Source organism: Camelina sativa, chromosome 8, assembly GCF_030686135.1.
Source record: "Camelina sativa cultivar CO46 ecotype springtype chromosome 8, ASM3068613v1".
Taxonomy (NCBI): Eukaryota; Viridiplantae; Streptophyta; class Magnoliopsida; order Brassicales; family Brassicaceae; genus Camelina; species Camelina sativa.
This window is the reverse complement of record NC_141887.1, coordinates 23684355-23710145: the sequence shown is the minus strand read 5'-3', so window position 1 is coordinate 23710145 and position 25791 is coordinate 23684355. Positions and strand designations below refer to the sequence as shown.

At 36.9% G+C, this 25791-nt stretch overlaps 3 protein-coding genes, 1 long non-coding RNA gene and 2 pseudogenes across 6 annotated transcripts; 4 read left to right on the top strand and 2 right to left on the bottom strand.

Annotated features, from left to right (window-relative positions):
* Positions 1-7444: 7444 nt before the first annotated feature.
* On the bottom strand, positions 7445-8921 carry LOC104707716 (putative F-box protein At1g30930 pseudogene; annotated as a pseudogene). The gene has a single exon (XR_015564056.1). The product of XR_015564056.1 is annotated as a putative F-box protein At1g30930 pseudogene (transcript).
* Positions 8922-12803: 3882 nt separating this feature from the next.
* On the bottom strand, positions 12804-14393 carry LOC104709758 (FACT complex subunit SPT16 pseudogene; annotated as a pseudogene). Its single transcript, XR_015564055.1, has one exon. The product of XR_015564055.1 is annotated as an FACT complex subunit SPT16 pseudogene (transcript).
* A 2020-nt stretch (positions 14394-16413) lies between these two features.
* Positions 16414-16996, top strand: LOC104707715 (uncharacterized). Its single transcript, XR_754695.3, has 2 exons — positions 16414-16569; positions 16777-16996. It is a non-coding gene; the product is annotated as an uncharacterized LOC104707715 (long non-coding RNA).
* Positions 16997-17997: 1001 nt separating this feature from the next.
* On the top strand, positions 17998-19523 carry LOC104707714 (putative F-box/LRR-repeat protein 23). Its single transcript, XM_010424140.2, has 2 exons — positions 17998-18361; positions 18837-19523. Exons 1-2 carry the CDS (start codon positions 18009-18011, stop codon positions 19312-19314), a joined length of 831 nt encoding a protein of 276 aa, XP_010422442.2. The 5' UTR covers positions 17998-18008; the 3' UTR covers positions 19315-19523.
* Positions 19524-21182: 1659 nt separating this feature from the next.
* Positions 21183-22415, top strand: LOC104707713 (putative F-box/LRR-repeat protein 9). The gene is made up of 2 exons (XM_087462217.1): positions 21183-21521; positions 21771-22415. Exons 1-2 carry the CDS (start codon positions 21190-21192, stop codon positions 22159-22161), a joined length of 723 nt encoding a protein of 240 aa, XP_087318343.1. The 5' UTR covers positions 21183-21189; the 3' UTR covers positions 22162-22415.
* Positions 22416-24274: 1859 nt separating this feature from the next.
* Positions 24275-25752, top strand: LOC104709757 (putative F-box protein At4g05475). The gene is made up of 2 exons (XM_087462216.1): positions 24275-24702; positions 24994-25752. Exons 1-2 carry the CDS (start codon positions 24305-24307, stop codon positions 25535-25537), a joined length of 942 nt encoding a protein of 313 aa, XP_087318342.1. The 5' UTR covers positions 24275-24304; the 3' UTR covers positions 25538-25752.
* Positions 25753-25791: the final 39 nt, after the last annotated feature.

Below are 25791 nucleotides of genomic sequence, written 5' to 3'. Positions count from 1 at the left end.
AGCATGATTTTTTTAGTCCATTTTTATTAAGTGTGGGCGGAAAGAATGATTTTTGTTTCCCGCTAACATATTTTGAGGTGAAAATTTTAAAAATGAATTTATATAATAAGTGATCCTGCGTTTCAATACCTGTCAAGCAGAAAAGACACGAAGGAGGAACGGGCAAGCTCCAACGAATTAGTCTGTCCCTCGTTGTAAGGTGGTCTTGTACAGTAAGCCAATTCATAAAAGCCATTTTTGGAATTTTTTCCTTAAACCAAACTTGCGAAGACCAAGGAACTGAAGGTCTAGGAGGATGAAGATGCTTCTAGGTTCTCATCAAGGAAAAGGAACCATTCGTTTGGTCTTGATTGAGTTTCCAGTGGTAAGTATTGCAGCCAGTATCTGGATCAGGAAGTGTATGAACGTGTAAACATGCTCTAAGCAGCTGGGTAATCGGATGACGACCTCTAGGCAGAGACCACTCCCCATTTATTGCTGCTTCACAAACTCGAGCAAGAAAAGAGATTCCGGTGACCCGAGGACCAGAATCACCTGGGATGTCAATTAGAGGTCCAAGACCAGTCTAGTTGTCGTGCCAAAAGAGGTAAACATTACCTGAGAAGACACTGCAGTGGATGAAAGGTCTTGCAAGAGGTCTAAGCTTACACAAACGTCGTCAGATCCAACATCCTAAGTTTCGAAAATCAGCATCCCAGAAGCATTTATCCCTTATAAGTTTATGATGTACCCAGGAAACCCAAAGAGAACCGGCCTGAGAGTAGAGTAGCCAGATCAACTTGAGTCCAAATATCTTATTCCAATCAACAAGCCTTTTGAGTCCTAGTCCCCCAGCAGACTTTGGACTACACACCGTTTCCCAAGAGACCTTTGTTCCCCGAGCTGTGTCCGCAGTGCCATTCCACAAAAATGCACCACATATTTGTTCAAATTTAGTCATGCAAGAGTTAAGTAGCAAGAAAATCGATGCCCAGAAGTTTATTGTGCTATTGATTACTGATTGAAGTAGTTGAAGCCTGCTAGCGAAGGAGAGATGCCTGTTTGTCCAGGACTTTATCCGACTTTTCACCTTATCTAAAAGCGGCTGATAGTCAGAAGGAGATAGCTTCTGAGTGATGAGAGGAACCCCCAGATAATGCATTGGCAACGAGCCATGAGAAAGGCTATGTCGAACCGCTATTTGACTGAGAGTGTCCATGTTGTTCCCATCCAAAAACAAGCATGTTTTCTGTAAGTTGATACCTAATCCTGAAGTTGATTTAAACTGAGCAATGATATTCAGAATTTCAACCAAGGATTCTTCCGTTCCATCAAAGAAACCTAGAATTTCATCAGCGAAGCTAAGGTGGGTGATAAGAGGAGTGACACCAAGAGGATGGGGTTGAAATCTACCTGAGATGGCCGCCTTGTCTAGTTGTTTTGACAAGATATCCATGATAAGCGTAAACAATGGAGCCGAGATAGAATTACCCTGCCTTAAACCCTTTCTTCCAGGAAAATAGTCAATCAACTCTCCATTCAAGCTTACCGAGTAAGAAGGAGAAGTGTAACAAGCCTTCAACCAGTTAATAAATAGTGGAGGAAGGTTATATGCCGATAAGATGTTGGAGAGGAAACCCCAATCCACATTGACAAAAGCCTTAGACAAGTCTATTTGAAGGCAGCCACGAGTCACAGGGCCTTCTTTGTTGAAGTCCGCTACAAGTTCAGTTGCGAGCAAGACATTTTCGCAGAGTAGTCTCCCCGGGATGAAAGCTATTTGATTTCTTTGGACTGCCAGGCTGGTGATTAACTTAAGTCGCTTGGCAAGAATACGAGAGATGATCTTGTAGATGGTAGAGCAGCAAGATATGGGCCTAAAGTCTGAAAGCTTTTCAGCAGAGACTGACTTAGGGATGAGTGCGAGAATAGTGGCATTTACTTGCTTCAATAGCTTACCAGTCTTGAAAAATTCCAGAACAGCCTCAATAACAGTAGGACCAACGAGAGCCCAGGAGTCAATGAAGAAATTTACTAGTAAAACCATCAGGCCCCGATGCTTTATTCCTGGGAAATGAAAAAAGGGTGGAGGTGATTTGCTCAGGTGTAGGGATAATGGTGAGAGAAGCTGAAAGTTCTTCGGAGCATCTAAAAGGGTGAAGCTCGCTAATCATATCCACTGAGAGGGGAACTATTGAAGCATCTGATGTTCCCAACATTCCTTGGTAATAATCCAATATCATTGATTTTAGAGTCGCCTTGTCTGTTATCCGGTCTCCATTTTCATTGATGAGGGATCTAATTAAGTTCCTCGCCTAACGATCTTTCACCGAGTTATGAAAAAATTGAGTATTTGAGTCTCCCTCAGTGCACCAGCGAACCCTTGACTTCTCCCGAAGAAATGTCTCCTCCACTGTAGACATAATAAGCCAGTGACTCCGAGCCAGACTTTCTTCCTCAAACAATGGTTGACTCGGGGAGATTAAGAGCTGATTTTGAATAGTCGTCAATGCTTCCAATCCTTCCGCAGACCTAGCCTGAATATTACTGAAGTGAGAGCGATTTAATTGTTTGCAAGCCATCTTAACAGCTTTGAGCTTCTGACATAAGGAGAACATGTGATTTCCATGCAAGATTGGCGAGTTCCACGCTTCCTCCAAAAGTCCCGGGAAGTCTGGATGGGAAGCAAAGAAAGAGTAATACTTGAAGGGGACCTTCCTCCTTTCCTCTGTTTGTGAAGTCGTAACTAAAATAGGACAATGGTTTGAGCCTCCTGGAGCATCGAAAAGGGCATTGGAGTTGGGGAAAGTAGTCAGCCAAGGTTCATTAACAAGCACTCTATCAAGCTTTCTAGTGATGGGATTGAGAGGCTAACTATTGAACCAGGTGTGTTCTGCACCCCTGCTAGCCAGCTCCATAAATTCACAATTATCAATGCATTGTTGGAATTCAGTCATGCCTTGGATTGGTAGAGTATAAGGAAAAAGTGAATAGTGCTCATCCGCTCTTAGAATCTGACTGAAACCCCCCATGATCATCCAAGGATGGTTTCGTTGGAGACTGTAGCTGTTAAGTTCTTGTAGTGACTGTCAAAGCTCCCTTCTCGCTATCAGGCAATTCCGAGCATATACAAATGTTATAAAGAATGAAAGGTTGGTTGATGTATCGTAAATTCCACAAGAGATGAGCTGATCAGTTTTCTTGTAAATAATAACATTGACAACAGGATCCCAGACTATCCAAATTCTTCCATTCTGAGCCGAAGAGCAGTAGTTTTAGTCGTAACACCAACCTGGGAAAGTACGGTTCAAAATAGTAGTCGAGTTCTCCAATTGAACATGTGTTTCCAAAATTCCTCCTAAAATAAGTCTAGAAGCTTGAACCCATCTCTTGAGTTCTACTTGCCGAAGGGAAGTATTCAATCCCCTTATATTATAACAAAATAACTTCATCATCATCAAAAATGTGGGCAAAAGGCTGAAAGCAAAGCTTTCAAGCATGATGAAGGTGAGAACGTCCCTGTGCAGGAAGACGTCCTCGATTAGAAGGTTTCGATGGCTTAGCACTTGACTTTTTGGGAAGTGTGGAATTGACAGCAGCTCTAGGTTGATTAGCAGTTGACCTGTTGAGAGCAGTATCAGAAGTCGTCTGGGCCTTACCCTCTTTCAACTCTATAGCATCAGTTGGAATCATGACTGATGAACTTGGACCCTGAGCTTTTATGGAGCCGTCAGTCGAGCCCTTTGGAGATTTAGATCGACGCTGAACAACTTGCCAATCATTCGGTGAGTCAGATGATGGGGAGTCTAGGTATTTATGGGTGTCTGTCAATGGAGGAACTGAGACGGGAGCAGCTGGGGTCATTATATGACTTTTAGTGCTTTCTGTCAGATGATTATCAGAAGTAGCATCTGCCGGAATGTCAGGAATAGGGATACCAACAACGAGGTGCCCTTTAACTTGCCAAGTTGGTTGGGTTCCTTTAGTGGCAGGAGGAGGATCTGAAGATGATGTAATGTCAGTCGAAGCTGTCTTCTTGTCCATAACTGGAGCTACAAGGCATCTGTGGTAGAGATGACCATATTCACCACAGAAGTCACATTTAGGCGGTAAGCGAGGGTACTCGACCCATACTCTTAACTCATTACCATCATTGTCCTCTACTAGAACAGACTGCGGAAGTGGCTTACTTAACAATACCTCTACCTTTATTCTTGTATCAGTAGTTAATGGTGGGAGTTGATGTTTCTCCGTGTGGAGTGGCTCACCAATACCAGAGGCTATGGTACTGAGTCCTAGAAGTGAGTATAACTGAGGGAGGACATTTTTTAGTATAACCCATATTGGAAGCGAAACTAGTTTGAGAGGAGTTAGGGTAGTTGTGGGTGTCCAGGGAGTAACCGTGAACAGACAATTACCCGCTTGCCAGCATCCCACCTCAAGAACCCATTTGCGTGTAAGCTCCAAAGAGATGTAAATGAGAACCAATCCATTGGGAATGCTTCTGATGTTTATCCTGCCATTCTTGCCCCAAATTGGATTGAGATCTACAAAAAAATTTCCTGGGGGAGGAGGGTTACCGTGGAAGTGAGCGACAAGGTGATCCTTCTATGTCTCTGAAGATTTTAGGATGACTGATGCTGGAGCGCGAACCTGAGGTGTACAATCCTCATTAAAGCTGGGATGAGCTGCTTTTTTGAGGTTACGAAGACTCGGATTGAAACGCTCAGCCCAAGGGATCTTTGTGTCTGAAATAACCGGCGATACGTCCTCAGTAGGTAGCAAGATAGGGAGATTGGAGCCTGATTCCACCGAAGAAGCTGGAGGAGGAACATAACCTTCTAGAAGAGACGGGAGAGGAAATGGAGGTGAAACAACAGTCTGAACGGGAGGCGGATCAGGAGGGGGAGGGGTCGAGACAACAATAGCCATGGGAGAAATGAAAGAGGAGGGAGAAAGAGGAAGATTCTCGACGGCGGCGTGAGGCCTCACCGTCGGTCGGAGATTGAGGAAACGTAGATCTAGGTTTTCACCTTTTTAATTGCCCTTTTTAATCTAAAGTCTTGTCTGATATTCATAAGTAGTGTCTTTTGTAGTTAACTATTTTAGGGTTCAATACAATAGTTGCATGTAAGCCTTGCAAAAACAAAAGTTAAAATTTCCTATAGTTTAACTCACTTTAACTATTTAGGGGCTCTATTGGAAGCTTGCATCGTATCTTCGATCCCCCAAACGCTGAATTGCCAAAAGCTGATCCCGGACATGCCTATCAATCCATCCAATGAGCTTTGCCCTCCCGCCATATCATGTAGATTACTGTTTGGAAAACATACCATTGAAGAAAACCATGCACACGATCCTGGTGTGCTTGCGACACCACGTAGATGAGAGAAGACCAATCAGTGGTGTAGTCTGTTTTGAATATGCCTTGAGCGAGATCCACACACTTCTGAGACAAAACTGCAGGTGAAGAACAAATGATCTTGTGTTTCCAGATGTGTGTGACAAAACCCGCAAGTACCCGAGATAGCTCTGTTCCAGTTAGCCATTCGAGTGCCTGTGGGAAGCCTATCATGAACCGCCAACCAGACTCAAAAAGAAAACTTGGGTGTAGCATGAGTAAACCACACACCCTTATGCCATGTTATCTTACTAGACGTGGTTCTAATGTGATTCCAAGTATCTTTTGTTGAGAACCGCAGTCTGAACACATCATTATTTCCCTTCCATAATACCACAATAACCTTGTCATTTTTGTTCTGCCATTGCAGCCTTAGAGCCTCCTCTATTTGAACTAGAATCATAGAACGGTGGCGCCGTCTTCGTCGACTACTCCAACCCTCCACCAATATCCATATCAATGACTCCACGGTCACCATTGTATGACACATTCTACACTTGCAAAGACAAAAAAAAAATGGATTTCATTTGCTTTACTAATATTGACACTATTCAACTTGACATTTGAAGTGATTTGTGTGAAATTTACAAATTCTATGTTATTCAATCATGGATTTTAAAAAATCTATTAAAATCCACTGTTATTGAACTGATGATTTAAAAATCTACTTTAAAATCTAATATTATTCAAAACAGTTTTGTGAATTTGGATTTTAATAACTTTTAGGATTCTGGAGGATTTGAGATGATTTGTTTAGTTAAAAATACAGAAATCCAAATCTCATAGTTTTAGGTGGGATTTGAAAGAATTTTACAGAAATCATATCAAGTTCCCTAAAATCTATCAAAATTCTAAATTTCCTAAATCCCGTCAAATTTTCCAAAATCATGGTTTAAGTACACCCCTAATAAATTTGGTACATTGGAAGTGAAAATATTGACACTAATGATGCTGAAGTGCACATGCCATCAATAATATTCTTTAATTTGCAAGAAACCTTTTACCAAAGCCACAGTGTGTTTTCTGAAACTAAATTTTAGGCCTGGGAATTAGAACCGAACCGATTTGTCCGAACCAAACCGAACCGAGATTTAGGCAAATTGATTCAGTTTAAATTAATTGATATAACCGATTGGAATGATTTTTAATTTTGGTCGGTTAACCGAAATTTTCGGTTCGGTTCGCTGGAACCGAACGATTAACCGAATTAATAAAAACCCTAACCTAATATTGTCTTCAGCCGTCGTTCTTCCCTTCTTCTTCCTAACTTTATCGATTCTTCTTTTACTTCTGGGCAAACAAATAATTCTTATTTTTCTTGTTCTTTCCTTCTCCTTCTATTTCGATTCATCACCATTATCTTCTCTTCCCTCTTCGATTCATCATCATCTTCTTCTAATCTTCCTCAATCCATCACTGTTATCTTCTCTTTCTTCGATTTATCACCATAATCATCTTCTTCTTCTTTTCGATTTATCATCTTTATAATCATCATCATCATCATTTTCGCCTTTCAGATCAATGCTACGACCTCCACCATTCAGAACTGGCCGTCGGGATGTCGATCCATCGCTTTTTAATTAGTTGAAAACAAAGTTTTTTTTTTTAACAACTCAATTGTGAACTGAACCTCCGAACCGAAATAACCGATTCCAAACTAAACCGAACCGAAATCTTAGTCGGTTCAATTCGGAACAGTTTTCAATTTCCAAAATAACCGAAAAACCGAAAAACCAAAACCGAAAACTCCAAAGAAACCGACGTCGCAGGCCTACTAAATTTTGCTTTATGTTTTAATTTGGTTGTGGCCTCGAAGATCAGACTAATGGACACCTTTTACCAAAGCCATTGTGTGTGGATCAGAAATATCCTTATAGAAAATATGCCAATATCACCTTCTATGGTGTAAAACTATGCTCCCATTGTAAGGTATAATGAAAAAAGCTTGTCCTATTTCAAAACTCCATGAATCTTGTTTTTTGTTCCTTATTTAATTAAGGATCAGTTTTTTTATTTGTCCATGATCAGGTAAACCACGATTAATCAAGAAAACGGGAAAAGATCTTGTAAATCATAACAAATGATGAATAATCAGACTATTGATTAGGCGTTTTGAACTTTATGTCCATATGTGACAATTTTAGCTAAGCCACTCGAATGATAGTGCTAAACAATACGAAAAAAAAAACAAAAAAAACTATATAAAACAAAAATATATATAGCTAAGCCAACATAACGATAGAATAATCCGTACATGTTCTGCTCCTTGTTCTTCACAGATTGAGAAGACTTGGAGAGGTCGTGAGATGTACACTGACGTCGCCGTGGTTTTGGCCTCTTGGGAACGAAATTTTGGACACTAAGATCTTCTACATAGTCTACAAAGGCATAAACTATGGAATTATGATTGGCTCGAACACCTTGGATTTCAACACTTTGGAGAGTGTTCCTTTCCGGATTGAAGTAGAAGACATAATATGGATTAGATGCATATTTCATTGACAAAACAATGTCACCGGTAGCAGTCATCCCAGAAACAGAAAGATCCCCTTTATGTATAGCAACGTTACTCTCATCATCCCACAAAGTGTAGGCATATTTCGACCATTCCTGTTTATCAACATCCTCTAGAACCCACATACTCAACTCAACAAGAAATCCACCATTAGAAGCATACCGCACCTTAATGTTAATCCCATCTAATTTCCCCTAATAGTTTATCAGTCCATCAAAACGGCATTCTACGCCTATGTACTTGAATTTCTCATACCTAACATCAAAGCAAACTATCACCTCGGCATTAGATACATGTCGAGCAGAGTAATACAAAACCCCATTGATGCAAATATTTTCCCTACAAGGCAGATGTTGAAAAGGACACTGGATCGTCCTCCACCTCAGTTCCCCAGTTCCCAGTGTTAAGATATAATCACTCATGACCAATACCTTAAATTCCTTGTAAAGAGGATCAAACCCTAAATAGCTATACGAATAGCCTCTTCTAAACTCAGGTAAGATAACATACTGTCCTGTGAGAGGGTTACATATCACACGCTTGTCATCTAAATCTTCCCTTGGGATGCACATATTACGAAAATAAATCAATCCAGAGGCAAAGCTACAATCGCAATCGCTTGTGCCTTTAGAGAATTTGGTAAGAAAATCAGTGGCGGCTACTACAACAGAAGACTTCTCATATGGATTCTGAGGCTGGGGCGTTGAGTAAAAGCTCCACTCACGGTGTTGGGGGACCGCAAATAAGAGACTTGGACGAGCCGAGGACTTGGTTAGAAACAACTCGGTGAAATCATGACGGTAAAGTCTGAACGCCCATAGCTTCGACACGCAACGACACCTACAAATCGATTTTGTAGACAATCTCGAGAATATCTCGATAATGAGATCATCCGGAATGGAATCAAAAGTTTTTCTCCTAACCATGATCGGACGCAGAAACATATTTTGACAATACAAGTCGGCTAGTCGCACAGACTCCCTCTATAGCTAGCTATGTATTGTTTAAGATTATTTTAAACAGTTCGCCCTACCAGGGGGTGGTTCACTTGAACCTACCAGGATCGGCATTAACCGAAGGCCCAAGATCAGATGCATCGACTTTTAACCATCCAATTTTTTTTATATACTTTTTACTTTTATTTTTGTGTTGATCGAAAAATATTTTGATGGCAAATTCAGCAATTATATGGTGAGAACTGAAAACAAGTGAAGTTGGTAAAACCCGAACAACTAGGTTCACTCCAAATTCTAAAATTCAGAAAAAAAAACCCTTGAACCAAGGGGTAAAAAAAAAATTATGATAGGGTCCAAATAGACTTGGCATATTAACTGGACCTGAAACCGGAACTCGAATCCAACTCAAAATAGACAGTTTAGTTCGGATTCAGACATACCCAATACCCAAAAAAGACCGGAACTAACAAGAATTAAATGTAAAAATGCATCTAAGGAGGTTTGAAGTTCTTTGAACCGTATACCTTTAGCATTTAAGGATGTATTGTAAAGCATTTTGTCTTTATTTTTTTTATCCTAATATGCAAACTTAATATTTATATATACATATGTTCTAAAATTTCTAGATTTGTTTGTTTGGTCATGTTTTTTTTTGAATTCGGGTAAACCCAAACTTACCCGAACTAAATAGAATCCGATCCAAACCAGATCCGAGAGTACAAAAAACTTGAACGGGTTATATATGTCTAAGCCCGAAAACCTGAGCTTAAATGCCCAGACCTACCGGTCCAACAAATTCAGTTCACCTAGGGTCTAAAAAAACATGTAGACGCGACTGAAAACAACTCTCCTCTCATATTTGTGTTCATATAGTAAAATTGGTGATGGTTAAACAACATTGTGTTCATATAGTAAAATGTAAACGTGTCCATACAAAGAGGAGCAGATATGCGTGGTTTAGCATCAAGAAGAGTGGTTTAACGTTCTGATCTGGAGTGTGAGAAGTAACAGAACAGAGACAAAAGTATCTTCACGATGATTAAATCAAAACTCTTCCTCGGCTTTACTAACAAGAGTTTGAAACAAAGGCTGGTTCAAGTAAGATACTGGCACAATGCACCTTTCCTTTAAACATATATTACTGCTAGCTTGAGCTAATTTTTTCAATGTGAGATTATTTTCTAGTTTACTATAAGAAAGTGTATTTTGGTCAATAAGTGTGTTATAGTGATATTAAATCTATAGAAAGTGTGGTAGAGTGTTATTTATCCAAAAAATTATATGTGTTTAACGTCCCACATCGGCTCAAATGTTTTATAAAATTCATAGTCATATTATAAGATTAGCTAACTTAGAAACCCGTTCGAGAAATCGCGCGCGTGGATCTCACTCGCGGCGATTTCTCTCTCAAACCCTCCCCTTCTGATCACAATCTCGTGCACCGACGTTGGGTCCTCTGTCAATTCCGGTGACGATGAGGACCCTTCGGCTCATGGTTCTTCATTCGTAACTCATTGCATTTACCCGGCGAAGCTGTTGGACGAAATCAAGGGGGCAGTGGAGAGGAGAAGAATCTGCGTGACACTGATGGTAAAGAGCTCTACCAGAGGTGTAGCTACGCGGAGCAGAAGAGGGAGATTCACGGCGAGGAACGAGAGAAGAAAGTGGTTAGATCTGGAGATTCTGGAGGTTTCACGGGATCGATTACGATAGGAGAGGTAGTCTCCGTTCTGGTGAAGCTGCTAAGCCACCGTCGAAGGTATTTTTATCTACTCCCTACTGCCTCTCTCTCTCTCTCACGACTGAGCAATAATCCTCCTCGACAAAGGACAGATCGGATCTCTTCCTCCTTCTCAAAACGGTTCTACGATGGCGGAATGGCAACGGATCTTGGATCACCATCTCCGTTCGGCTAACGTCGTCCAGGCTCACCGGAAGTCCTGTTCCGGTTGAGCATCCGCAAATATTTGGACGGCGGCTGCAACGTGTTCTACGTTTGCAGATTAGGGTTTCATTGGCCACGGTTTAATTTGGTTTGTGAACCCGGCCGATTTTGTTACCAACGGTTTAGTTTTGGTTTAATGTATATGAGTTGGACCCTTAGGGATATTGTATGGGCCTATTCCGAAAATAGTCTATTGGGTATATATTTTTATAAATTGAATACCCTTTAACAAAAAAAAAAAAAAAAGATTAGCTAACTTAACAAGCATGCAAATTTTAAAGTTTGTATAAAATTTAATTTGAGATTTTTATTTAAATGTTTAATTTTACTATATATAGTAAATTTTAAAATTTTAAGAAGATAAAATCTTATAATTGATATATTTAAAATTAATGAAATTTTAAATATGATGAATATTTAAACATATTAAAAGTTTCAAATAACATGGGTAAATTATATTGTCGTATAGGTAGACGAAACAGAATTTGAATCAATTTTAATAAAAAATAAAATATCATTAATCTAAAGCTTAATTATAGATTAAATTCTCATTTTAATGTTTAATGCTACTAATATCAGACATGTTGAGTTAAACTAATTTAACTACGATATGTAAAACAAATATATGTAGGAAACTATGTAATCACAAATTTATGTAGGAAATACTATTTAAAATGATTATTATGAAATATTATATTTTTAGAATAATTTATACATATGTTTTAGGGATAATTACTTAGGATTTTTTTAAAACAAATTGGCGATATTATTAATAGTGGTGAGTGGATGGTATTGTACCTGGGGAGGCTCCTACTATGGGGACAGCCAATCTCCAACGCAGTCTCATGTCTCTTCATGTAGAGATCAAAGCCCTAGTCTCGGCGATGCGGTGTATGATTAGAGTGGATAATCAGGAATATCATCTTTTTTACCGACTGGTCCGATTTGGTGAAGATGGTGTCTTTGCACTTGGAGTGGCCAGCTTTCAAGCCGTATTTAGAGGAGATTCAAGTTGATAAAGAGGAATTCAACTCCTTTTATTTAGTCTTAACTCCCCGCTCACAGATTGGTAAAACTTATAATCTGGCATTACGTATTCGTTCATTTTCGCATCAATTTACCTATGTAAACAATGTTCTTTCCTATTGGCTCGTTTGAGCTAATCTAATCATATGTTGTTAAAAAAAACCATCATAAGAGTGATGAAACCAACAACATTTACACTTTTACCCATTTTCGCTTTACTTTATGTTTCTTCTCCTTTCTTTTGATGGAATGCTTATGACATAATCATCAATTGTTCTATATAAATAATTAATTTTTCTAAAAATAGAAGAAAAAAAAAGAAAATGTAGTTTATAGATAGTCCGATAAAAGAGTAACTGAAACAAATTAGAAAATTGCTAGACCACATATTTTCCCCTCTTGTAATTCCTATCTTTATATATCTTTAGTTAATTTTAATTTGTACGTACTTCTCTAAACTTTAACATATACAATATCAAAATATTATAATTGATACATTTGGACTTAGAATTTTAATTTTGGGTAATTAGATTAAATCAAACTTAAATATCATTAATATTTTGGATATTTTAATTATATGTTCGGATTTGGTGAGTATTCAAATGGGTATTACATGAATCTGAACCCAATCCCACTGGTTTGATAATATAAAATTCAATAGAGTATTTTGGTTATAACCATATCCTACTCGAACCGTTTTTTTTTGTTCGGTCCGACGTTGGATTTTCGGATACAGTTCTTGTGCCCAGGCTCAGTCATCTGGAGATAGGTGAACGAGGTAGTGAATTGTGTTTAGTCTCTACTCTCTAGACATGGTACGGGATAAAAATTCATGATGAATGCAGCCACAATGTTCCTAGGGCATAGAATTAATAATGTTTATTTTTTTTTTGAAAAAGTAGAATAAATAATGTTCCAAAGCGATTTTTTATAATACAAATGACTGATTAACTAAACATTCTGGTTTCGTTTCATCTCTAATGAGAACAATTATTTGTCTAGGGCATAGAATTAAATTAACAATGACATAAAGCAGTTTCTTTATAATACAAAAGACTGATTTAAAAACCATAACCAAACGCTAGTTTTTGTTTGCCGTGAAACAAACAATAAAAAGAAACACTAATTTTTAAACCTGGGAAAATAAAAGTCTGGTTTCGTTTCATCTCCTCTAATGGGAACAATGTTAAGCAGAATTCGAAACGTCTGATCCTTTTCACCTGTGCTTGCTGCGCTTTAATGGTGGCATGTTCTTCATACTGCTACTGCCGCCTCCACCGCTAGTTCCAGACCGCGATTTCCCAAACGCTTTCATCTTCCTTCTCTTCCTCTCTTCCTCACTATCAGACTCATGTCCATGCTCTCTGTCTGCATTAGTAGCATCTCTCTCCAGTTCATCCCAAGTCTTACCTTTCTCTTCCTCTGACTGTTGCTCTGAGTCCTCTTCTTCTTCATCCTCTGACTCCACCAATGACTCACTCTCCGAGGCATCATCCTCTGACTCAGACTCAACCTCCACATCTGATGGTTCATATCCTTTGTCTGACTCCTCAGAGCCCCCAGATTCTGAATCACTTCCGTCCAGATTCAGAAACTCCCATCCTCCATCATCTATGAAGCTCTGCGGATCATCCGTGATCGTCTTCAGGATCTGTCTCCAGTTCAGGTTCAGTTTGCTCTCGTAGTACTTTATATCTGTAGTGTCGAGCCACTCCTTTATCCCCTCCAGCGAACTTGTGGGAACTGAATCAACCCTGAGAACATCTTTTTTGAAGTCCTTGAAGATGATGGCCATGTCAAAGTTCTTCTGCCCAAACCCAACCCTCTCAAGATTCACAATCTCAATCTCACTCAGACTGACCACGAGGAAAGGGTATTCTATGAGCTCAACTAAGCAGCTGGAGGTCGGTATAATGAATACAGATGTCTTGTGCGGAACTCCATGGAAACCAAGCTCCCTCAGAGGTTGATCAAACTCAAGGTCCAGACTTGCAAACTGGGGTAGTTGCCACATATCATTGACCCGGTTTGCAAAATGATTGAAATCCATGTTGATCTTGTTTTTCCTATCGCGCTCCCGCTCTTCTTCATCAATCTCATCTGGATCATAGGCTGAGGATCTCTTCCCACCACCTAAAGACTGCACAGCATCCATTACCTCCACATAAAACTGGACGTCCTTTGTTTTCTTGGTTTCTACCATGATGTGGTTGTGCAAATGAAAATGAAGGAGGGTGATCATCTCCTTCTCAGCCGGCTGGAAAAACGCGTGCTTTATGTTTGCAAACAGGACATCCACACGCTCGTCAGGCGTGGTCGTTGAATACCTGAAACCATTGGCATGAGCTTCGAGTGTCCCCCCAGGAATCTTCTTCTTGCGGCCACTCAAAGGCGGACGGATCCGCAGCTTGGACAACCTGAGGGGTTTGAACTTGTTCCCTGCAAGTTGAAGTTTCTCTGACTCCCGAGCCATATATGAAAGTAGAACTTTTGAAAAGTTTAATGATCGGGATAATGATCAACTTGCTCCCATGACCTACATATATTTATAAGCTCCTAGTCCTAAGTCCTAATATAAAAAGGAAATTGTGCATATTCCATAAAATAAAAGAATAATTTACTATTTTAATAAAGGGAAAAATGTCATTAAAATTGTGAAGTTTATATTGTTGTTGATTTAAGAAATCCCTTGTATATTAATAGAGAAACACACTTTTAAAAAAGCTGATGTGTTGCAAAATACCCTTAATTTTTCTATTTAATTACACTAACATGCCATTATATTTTTTTTTTAAACAATTAACTGAATAATAATTAGATATGCCATCATTTCTCACATAAATTTAAATATCACATATTAAAACTAATTAAATAATTACATACTTTTTTAAGGAAAAATTTCACTAAATTTACTTACAAATATACAAGTCAAAGTTATATTGATTTCTTAAAATAAATATAAGTAAAGTATTCTAAAAAGGTTATAAAAACATATCAATTAATATAAGTTAATAAAAATAAAGAACATATAACTTATTAAACATATAACTTATTAACATAATCATATAAAAATGAAATGTTATTTTTTTATGTTAGTATTATTACCATAATAATTTAAATAACAAACTTTCAATAGTTATTATAATTGATTATAAAAAAAGTATATTACCCCTAAATTATTTCCAACTCATTAAAAGAAACTTAATTCCCAATAAATATAGATTTATATATATTCATAAATAAATATAAAAAATGACAACAAATTAGGGGATATCAATATGTGTGATATATATATATATATATCTAAGTATGTAAACAAATTAATCTCAATATTTAATGTGATTATTCATTAAAAATGGAAATATTGATAACCGAATAGGAATATACGTTCTAATTGTATATTCATCTATGTGTTATCAAAAAGGAATGAGATAATAACTCTTATCATTATAATAAACTTAGTACCCAAAAAATCATAGTATATTTAAAATGAGTGATTATTAGATTATACAAAATTGTTATAGTTACTCGATAAACCATAAATATAAATTTGATTTTTAAAACACATAAAATATATATTGCCATAAATTGTAGCATTTTATAAATATTTTCTTTACCATGTTCACATATTTCACGGGTGAAATGTATTCTTACACAAATACGTTGATCATGGAATTTACTTAATTTTTCATAATAGTTTTTTTTGGTAATAATCCATAATTTATAGAAAATATTAACAAACCGACTAACTCAAAAAATTTAAATAGCCTAATCAAAATATTAAATCAATAAATTATATTATCTTCAGAAAATTTAGTTTATAATCTGATTGTTACTAACATATAATAAAATTAAATAATTAAACTACCGAGTAATTTAGTATATGTTGTTATGGTTACATAAGAAACATGCAAAGATTGTTATGATTACACGATAAAACATAAGAATATGAATTTGATTTTTAAACCACACAAAAGACATGTTGCAATAAATAGTAACATTTTATCAATATTTTCTCTATTATAAAACCTATTACACAGTCAAAGATCTTACGTGTGAAACATATTTTTTACACGGAAAAACACAGGTTTGAATAAATAAATAAAAACTTAGTTACATATTATATTTGACATAAATAGATATTGTTCTAGGATAATAACTTTACTTATAATAATTTTTTTTTAAATTGATTTATCCCACATATAGTGTAGATTGTTACCTAGTAAACTCTTTATTTGGTGGAAGGAAACTCCATTTTTTTGTTGACTTCTAACACGAATATTTATTGACTTGGCATTATGAGGCACAATGTTAAGTGGTCATACGGAAAAATCACACGGGATTAATTAGGCGTTAACGAGATCCGTTAATAACAAAATAATATCGTTTAGTCATACCTAAAATCTCCAAATTGAAATTTGATTCTCATTTTCCCCACGTCAGAAACCTTAGATTTGGGGGTTTTAGGTAGCTCTGGGATAAAAAACCGAACCGAGCCGAACCGAGATTTTGGTCATTCGGTTTGGATTCGGTTCTTAGTGCTGAACCGATCGGCATCACTTAAAATTTGTATTTGGTTCTCGGTTATTTCGGTCGATCGGTTAACCGAAAAAGAACAAAAGAAAAGCCCTAACTATATATACAGATGCTTTAGCACTGAACATGACCTAGCCTCTTCTTCTTCGAGTTTTTTTCCATGTGCCGTCGTGAGTCGTGACCCTCAGATCTCCGGATTCTTCTCTGGCTGGTGAGACTTTAATTTCCTTTTCCTCTCTTTTATCGTCATCTACACTTCTCTGTATATCTTTGTCAGATCCATTTGGTGAAAATGAGAATAAGTTTGTCGAATTAGTTTTGTGTCATTTGTACATCTTGTTGTGTTGTCGACTGGCCGAGAATGTTTTGTCTGTTTAATCTTCTCTATTTGATTTTTCTCTCAATTTTGTGTGAGGAGATCGTGGCGTCGTGGGCGTTTCCAGAAGCCGGGGCGGCGAACTTCGCCGTTGGACTGTGTCTTCCACTCGTCGGCGGCTCAACATTCTTTAGGTTTAGGTTAACATATTTTTAGTGGGCTTAGTTTTAAGATGTTTAATTTGTTGGCCCGTTTGTTTAAATTTATATGATGTGGATTTGTAAATTTTCCTTTTAGGCCCATTATTTTTGCTCATTAAAAAGTTCGGTTGTTTATTTCAAAAACCGAAATAAATGAAGAACCGAATTAACCGAACCGAATTTTATTTCGGTTTAGTTCGGTGACATTTTAAAATTTTAAAAAAACTGAAGAATCGAATTAACCGAACTGAATTAACCGGAATAACCGAAATCCCAGGGCTAGTTTTAGGTTTGATAAACCTTAAAGTGGTGCATGAAGGTTTCAACCAGAGTGCAAGGGAAAGTGGTGCATGGTGGTCTCTTTGACTTTTAGTCACGTCTTTCTTACGTCTTCAGCTATCAAATAGGCCCAGTTATTGTGGACCTTAAGCCCAATAGTTGATCCGAGTAACTAACTTGGCTGGCACGAATTAGGGCTGGGCATAAAAACCGTACCCGAATACACAATCCGGAACCCGATCCGAAAAATCGGATTCGGGTTGGGTACGAGTTTGCCTATAAAACTCTATTGGGTTCTATTTTCTAATACCCGTGGGTTCGGGTTAGGGTCGGGTAATACCCGATACTCATGTGGGTATCTATTAAACCCGAGAGCATAAACATATTTATAATATTTATCATTAATACAATGCAATTATCCTAAAATTATGATTATAATTTTGAATACTTCATTTAGTTTTATACCTAAATATAAAAAATAACCAAAATATCTAAAATATTTTGTCAAATAAATCAAAATTTAACTAAATTTATTTAAATTTAATTGATTTTAATTATTATTTTTCGGGTACCCGGTAATTCGGGTACCAATCGGGTTTTAAAATTTGTAACCCAAACCGATCCGAACCCGGTAGTACCCAAACCGAACCGAACTCATATATCTAAAAATACCCAATGGATTCTATTTTTCTAAATCCGGTCCGTTTACCCGAACCCGAATGGGTAATACCCAAACCCGAATGGGTTATCCGAATGCCCAGCCCTAGCACGAATTGTAATGTAACTTTGTAACTTCCACAGTTCCACACTTCCACTACTTATTTCATAGATTTCCATTTTTATTTACCCTAAAAAATGGCTTCCGCCTCTTCGTTGTCGTCAACTTGCGTGCCTTCACTGATGAAAGACGAAAAGTGGAGAAACTGGGCGGAGCTTCCGCCGGAAGTGACGTCTTCGATTCTGCTTCGTCTTGGAGCGATTGAGATACTTCAAAACGCTCAAAAAGTGTGCAAACCGTGGCATCGCGTCTGTAAAGACCCTTCGATGTGGCGTAAGATTGACATAGACAACCGCGATGACAGGGCATTTTTCAAGTACAAGCTCGATTCCATGTGCCGTCACGCAGTTGATCGCAGCCAAGGAGGGTTGGTTGAGATCGAGATTTGGTACTACGGTACTAATGATCTCATCAAGTACATCACTGATAGGTTTCTCCTCCCTCCCTTTATTCTATCTTCGTGTTACTCAAACGCACCCTAATTTTGGTTGATGCTAATTCTAGGGTTGGAGTGATTGGTGAATTTTGTGTCACGAAACTAGATCTAGTCTCTATGACTCTATTACTCTATCCTTCTACTGAATCTCTTATGAATGCTTGGGGGAATATGTTGAATCAGTCGTTTTGTCAACCAAGTGTTCTCAATATGGTTTTTATGTTTTGTTTTTCTTCTAGGAGATAAAGTTTATGTTTCACGTTTGTGACTGGTTTATTCCCTTTTTCTTACAACTTTTGAGTAGAAAACATCCACTTGTTCGTTCTCATATTTTTATGCTTTTGACGTCTAAAATGGTATGAAATAAAAGAAGAATTCAGAAGATAGTTTTCGATTCGCATCTAATTTGTCTTTCGTATACTCTATCTTAGGTTATGTTTTAAACTAATTTACTCACAATTATTTGCAGGTCAAGTAATCTAAAAAGCCTTGGACTCGCAAGGTGCATGCGGTTAACAGATGAGGGAGTTGCTAAAGCAGTTTCGAAAGTTCCATTGCTTGAAGAGCTTGAGGTTTCATACTGCTTATTTACAGGAGAGTCTCTGAGAGCTATAGGCCAGTCTTGTCCGAATCTTAAGACGTTGAAACTAAACCGCAACCCTGAAATCATGTTTTCAAATTGTGGGTTAGATGATAATGCCAAAGCAATCGCAGGAAGCATGCCTGAACTACGCCACCTCCAGATTTTAGGGAACGGACTAACCAACAAAGGCTTGAAGGCCATTCTTGATGGTTGTCCTCACCTAGAACACCTTGATATACGCGAGTGTTACAACATCGACCTTTTTGGTGATCTCATGAAGCGATGTGTTGAGAGGATCAAAGATTTGAGACTCCCCGGTGACTCAACGGATAATGATTCAGATGGTGATGAGTACTTCTATTAAGGCGGCGATCTCATGAGGCCTAGCTACTATGATTTCTCACATCCTCTCTTGAACAATGCTGAGTAAGATTTTCTTTGTTGTTGTTGTGACTTATGAACAATTTCAGTTTCCTTTCTTCTCTCTCTCTATTTTGGTAGTTCCAATGTCTTTATTTTCTTTGAACTTTTAAGTTATTGTCGCTTTTTTATTAGGATAATTTACGTTTTAAACCTTCAAAGTGTTACTAGGTAGCACTTTAAACCTCGAGAAAATTTCATTAACACTATAAACCTTTAAAATGATTTCACTAACACTTTAAACTTTTAAATGATTTTACTAACACTTTAAACATTAAAACTAACTTTCATTTTTGTACCGCCATAAAAAATAATAGAATAATAATATCTGTCAACGCGAAATAGTTAAACTATGTTGGTTTAATTTAAATTCTAATTAGCTTTAGTTTTTATAAATAAATAAAAAGATAAAAAATAAATTTGTGTTCATCTTCATTATAGATAAGAATTTTACGATATTACTCTTCACATTATTAATCCTTTTAATAAATGTATTTCCACTGGATTCTGATTCAAATCGATTGACTTCTCCTTGGAAACCAATGAATCTTCTAAATATATTGTCGTCTTCAATTTTACATTTGTCAAATGTTTTAACATGATCTCTGATTCTTCATTTTTTCTTGCTTTGATGTATTTTTAATTTTCTTTTATCAATCGTCATAAATAATTAAATTAAATTAAATGAATTAAACAAGTATTTAAATCAAACCAGCATAATTTAACTATTTCACATTGACGGATATTACTGTTTCGTCATCTTTCATGGCGGTACAAACAGAAAAGTTAGTTTTAAGGTTTAAAGTGTTAGTGAAATCATTTTAAAGGTTTATAGTGTTAGTGAAATTCTTTTGAGGTTTAAAGTGCTACCCAATGACACTTTGAAGGTTTAAAATGTGATTTTCCCTTTTTTATTATATATTTTTCAGTTGGTGTGTTGTTAATTATGGTGAGTTTAATTTACAGAGTATAATCACAGAAAACCGTTTACAAAATGATGCAATTATTACGAATGATGCAATTATAATTTATAACATGAGTTATAATTATAAAAAATATTAATGTTGTGAAATAAAGACTATGTAACAACCCGCACATAGTGCGGATGAATTAATTCAAATAAATTATTATTTGAGATTTGATATTTGTTTGTATAAAATAAAATCTGTAAATAATTTTTTTTTGTTTTATTCAAATTTACGTTTATTTTATATAAAAACATGTTTCATCCGTGAAATATTTGAAAGTAAATAATAATTTTAATACGGTGAAAAATTTGTATGAAATTTATTTTAATAAAACATGAATAATTATTAAATTTTAAAAATAAATTAATTTGTTGTTTTTTAAAGAAGTATGATATAGTTTCAAATTAAATGACTACATGTAGTTTTATTTATTTAATAAATTTTTATTTAAGTCTGTAATGACATAAATGTAATTAGGATTAATTAATAGTGTTTATTTGCTAAAATATGATTCGAACCCTTTCCGATGACACATCAGTATTTTTTTCAAAAGTGCTTCTACTATAGAGATGATTTATTAACACTGATTTAATAGAGGATTTATTAACACTGATTTAATAATAGTTTTGATGATTAATTTGTGAACGAATGAATGAATAGTCAATACAACTCAATGAGCCAATGACATATATAATTTCGATTTTTTTTCATATTGGATTGATTAAATAATGGGCCTAAACCCAAGATAATGAATGTTTTGAGTCGGCTTGGCCCAAATTAGTTTCGTAAACACGTTATAGTTATACATACCGTGAGGACCTGATTGTAAAATTAGATACGACGAAATTAGAATGGCTTCTTTGACCCCTCCTTCGCCTCCGGCGATGAAGAACGGTGAGTTTAGAAGAAACTGGGCGGAGCTTCCGCCCGAAATGACGTTATCTATCCTGATCCGTCTCAGTCCGATCGAGTTACTGCAGAACGCTCAGAGAGTGTGCCGATCGTGGCGACGCGTCTGTGTAGAGCCATCGATGTGGCGTAAAATCGACCTGAGAAACTTGGATGGGTTGGTTTACGATCTCGAGACCATGTGCCGTCACGCCGTTGATCTCAGCCAGGGCGGATTGCTTGAGATCAACATTGATCACTACACCACCACTTCTCTCCTCACCTACATCGCCGAGAGGTTCTCTCTCTATCCCTAAAACTCCCAAACACGCTAATTTTTTTTATGAATTGTGCTATTACTTGGGATTAGTTAGTTAGAGAGGTTAGTTAATTTGTTGAACACTGCATTATATTTAGTGGTTCTATAGTTTTTATGGTAGAGAACTCATGAACAAGTCTTATTGGTATTAGGAAAGATGATTTTGTTTGTTTGTGTTTTGTCAGTAGATTAAGTTATAATTCTCTATATTGTAACACTCTTTTGCAAATCAAGTGATCTGAGAAGCCTTGGATTTGTTGAATGTGGTCCAGTAATGAGTAGAGGAGTCATCGAAGCGGTCATGAAGCTCCCAATGCTTGAAGAACTAGATATTTCATACGATTCTATCAGAGAACAAGATTTGATACTTGTAGGCCAGTCTTGTCCGAGTCTGAGGACGTTAAAGCTAAACTGCGCGGGTAATTCTGAGTACTGTTGTGATAAGGTTGCTCTAGCAATCGCTGAGACAATGCCCTGTCTTCGCCACCTTCGGCTTTTCAGGAACGGGTTATCGGATACGGGCTTGAACGCTATTCTTGAGTGTTGTCCTCACCTGAAAGTCCTCGAGTTACACAAGTGTTCAAACATTACTCTTGTCGGAAATATGGGCAACTGATTTTTCTTGAGAGGATTAAAGATTTTTGAGACGACCCCAACCTAATGACTCAACTTGCCGATTACCCATTTGGTGACTTACCTTTCGTGTCACGAGATGTACTGCCTAGATTCTATTCATTTGTTAGTGATTCTTATTTAGATTATTGTATTTCACCGATCCATACAATTCATGTTGGAATATCCGCGAACCTATTATATATATCAGAATTTCGCTATTATTGTAATGTATAAATGAATTTTCCTTATGAGAAACTGAAGTACTACATCGTCTAAAGGTACAAAATAGAGAGAGAAAAAAACGTAAATGAAGCTACTTCACTTCTTATTTCATTGATTTAACGTTTTAATCCTTCAGAAATGATTTGTTCGGTTCTTCTTCCTCGTCGCCATTGTCTACTCCCGTACCTACGCTGATGAACGTTTTGAAGTCATGTTGCAATAAGTAGTCCCTTGATCTCAAATTGCCGAGTCTTGTTTTGCTTCACATTGCCACTCTCATAACACATCCTTTGTCATGGTTAGTGAAAATAAGTAGTAGGTTTATTACTTATTAGCAGAAGAAGATCATCCACTTGATACTTGTAGAACCCTTATGAACTAGTTAACCCAATTTAAACAAACGCATTAGTAAAATCAAATTCTTTAGTTGTTATGATTAATGATTGTTATCTGCCTCTAATATCTGTGCTATCAACTAGAGCGGCTTTTAAAAGGTTCAAGAGGAGCAAATGAACTGGACCCAAAACAATTTTGCAAAATTACTTTACAATTTAGAGTATTTTAAGATAATTTAGGGCATTTTCTCAAAAAGTAATCCTTACTATAAGTTAAAGATATATACTTCCTTTAGTTTTAAATATTCCAATTTCTTGGATTTTGTTTCTTTCAAAAAGATATATGTTTAAGGTTTCTATGCAATATTTATTTGTTGTTATTGATGAATTATAAAATTCAAAAAAAATAAATACTGTTGATTTAGAGTTATAGAAAACTGTAGATCATAAAAGTAATGCATGCACCACTTTATTATGTGTATATTTTTTGCTAAAATGAATTACTAAGAAACAGAGAGTATATAACATATTAGATTATTAGTACATCTGCTAAGGTGTTAATATTCTGATGAGCCGGATCTCTCGACAATGAAGAAATTCTTTTGAACTTGTTTGAATTCATGTTGACTTGAGTGTCTGTTTTGGTCATGTTGCCAATGCCATAGCGTCACAATGTATGGTTTGATGATTTTGTGTCGTAGGATTTTTTTTTTATGGGCATGTTTGTGATAGTTTCTACACTTCTCATGGTGCCTTATGGAGATTTTCCAAGTTTGTGTCTCTATGTCCGTTTATGCTTATTCTTCATGTAACCTTAATTTAAAAGTTGAACCAAAATGTTGGTGCACAAAAAAAGATTCTATCAAACTTGACATATGTAAGATATATATAAGATATATACATTTGATTATAAAGCATTTTCAAAATCTAACCGAAAAATATTTTTACTTAAATAGAAACGAGTCTATTCACATTTTTTCATTTCTACTAGTATCAAATAGAGTTCAAGATATGTTTTACATGACAATATCAACTCCAAGGCATTCAAATATTCGGTTTTTGGATATTTCGGATATTGGATTTATTACCATTCGTTTTTTCTAGAATTCTCTATTGGTTTCGCTTAGGTTTTTTTTATTTTTGTTTTGGTTTCAGTTCCATATTTTGGATTTTTCATTATTATTATTTTTTTTGGGTAGTTTTGAATATTTTTGGTTGCTTATTTGGGGAATTTAATTGGTAATTTTGGTTTGGTTTCGGTTCGGCTGGATTTCGGTTTGCTACATTAGGATTGGTTTTTTTTTCCCCTAAATTAACAATATCTTTGGTGTGTTGGCAAGTGTATTTTGCCAAAGCCTCCTGCCTAATTAGAAAATCTAGGGCACATAAATAGCGCGTGACTGTTATTTGCTATATGTGCGTGTGGCCTTGCTTGAGTTTTCCTTCAGCTATGAGTATTGAGCCTAATTATTATACGTGGCATGAATTGCACCGCATACACATAATACTACGTAAACCTAGTTTTGAGTAAGAGTAGGGAGCCGTAATGGTCCGAAACTCACTTCACTTCACTTCTTATCCTCAAAAATGTCTGCCTCCTTCCCTGTGTCACTGGCTACTTCCGTGCCTCCGGTGACGAAAGAAGTCAAAGAGGAGCCAATAAACTTGGCGGAGCTTCCGTCGGACTTGACAGCTTCGATCCTAATCCGACTTGGTGCAGTTGATATACTTGAAAACGCTAAGAAGGTGTGCACATCGTGGCGAGACATCTGTAAAGACCCTTCGATGTGGCGAAAAATCGACTTGCGAGCCATCTGTAAAGACCCTTCGTTGTGGCAAAAAAACGACTTGCGAAACCGCAGATTGGACGATTTTGCTTTCGATCGCTTCTGCCGTCACGGTGTTGATCTTAGCCAGGGCAGCTTGCTTGAGATCGACATTGAGCACTTTGCGACCGATTCTCTCCTCACCTACATCGCCGAGAGGTTCTCTTCTCTCTATCCCTTACACTTTCAAGTATCCGTTTTAGTTTTAATGGCTTTTATTTGGACTGATAAGAAATATCTCAAATGTGTTTGTCTCCTTATTTTTCTGGTGAGGATTAGGGCAACATCTTGTTTACAGTCATCTCAAACGCTTTGCTCGTATAACACGTCATTCCTTGCTCTTCTTAGTTTACATGCTTTGCTTCATAGTTGATTAGTACTTTGAGAATTTCTAAATCACTATATTGTTCTGCTTAGTTAATGCTTTAATCGACACGCAATTATTTGCAGATCAAGTAATCTGAGAAGTCTTGGACTTCGAGTATACCATGGTTTTGTGACGAACAAAGTACTTGTGGACGCAATCGCAAAATTTCCATTGCTTGAAACCCTCGAGGTCTCACACTCATCGCTTAAACTGAATTTGAAAGCTATAGGCCAGGCTTGCCCGCAGCTGAAGACATTGAAGCTAAACTCCTCAGGGTCCGTTCGCGTCAAATGCGATGATGAGTATGCCCTAGCAATCGCTGAAAGCATGCCCCAACTATGCCACCTCCAGCTTCTTGGGGACAGGTTAACTGACACTGGCTTGAACGCCATTCTTGACGGCTGTCCTAACCTGGAACACCTCGATTTACGCAAGTGTTTCAACATTAAACTTGCTGGAAATCTTGAGAAGAAGTGTTTGGAGAGGATCAAAGAGTTCAGACGCCCTAATGACCCAACTGCTGATTACCCATTCGATATCGTTTTTATCAATTATGATTCAGATGAAGACTATTCAGATGACGAGGGACTCATTGACGCCTACTACGACTTTGCAGGCACCTACTAGGTATTGAATCTCTCTGAAAACATGTTGCTTTTGTTGGCCTTGTCAACTACTGAACTCGTTCATGGCTCCTCTTTTCTCTATGTTCGTACTATGCTTTGGTTGTTTAAAAATTATTTCCTTTGAACTTTTAATTTTTGAGAGTGTGACTGTAGCTCGACGAAAACGATGCGATGGTTTTTTTATTTCTCAGTGATCTGATGATTTAAATTTACAAATCTACTGGTGCTCAGGAGCTCTAGGTCTTAATTACACTC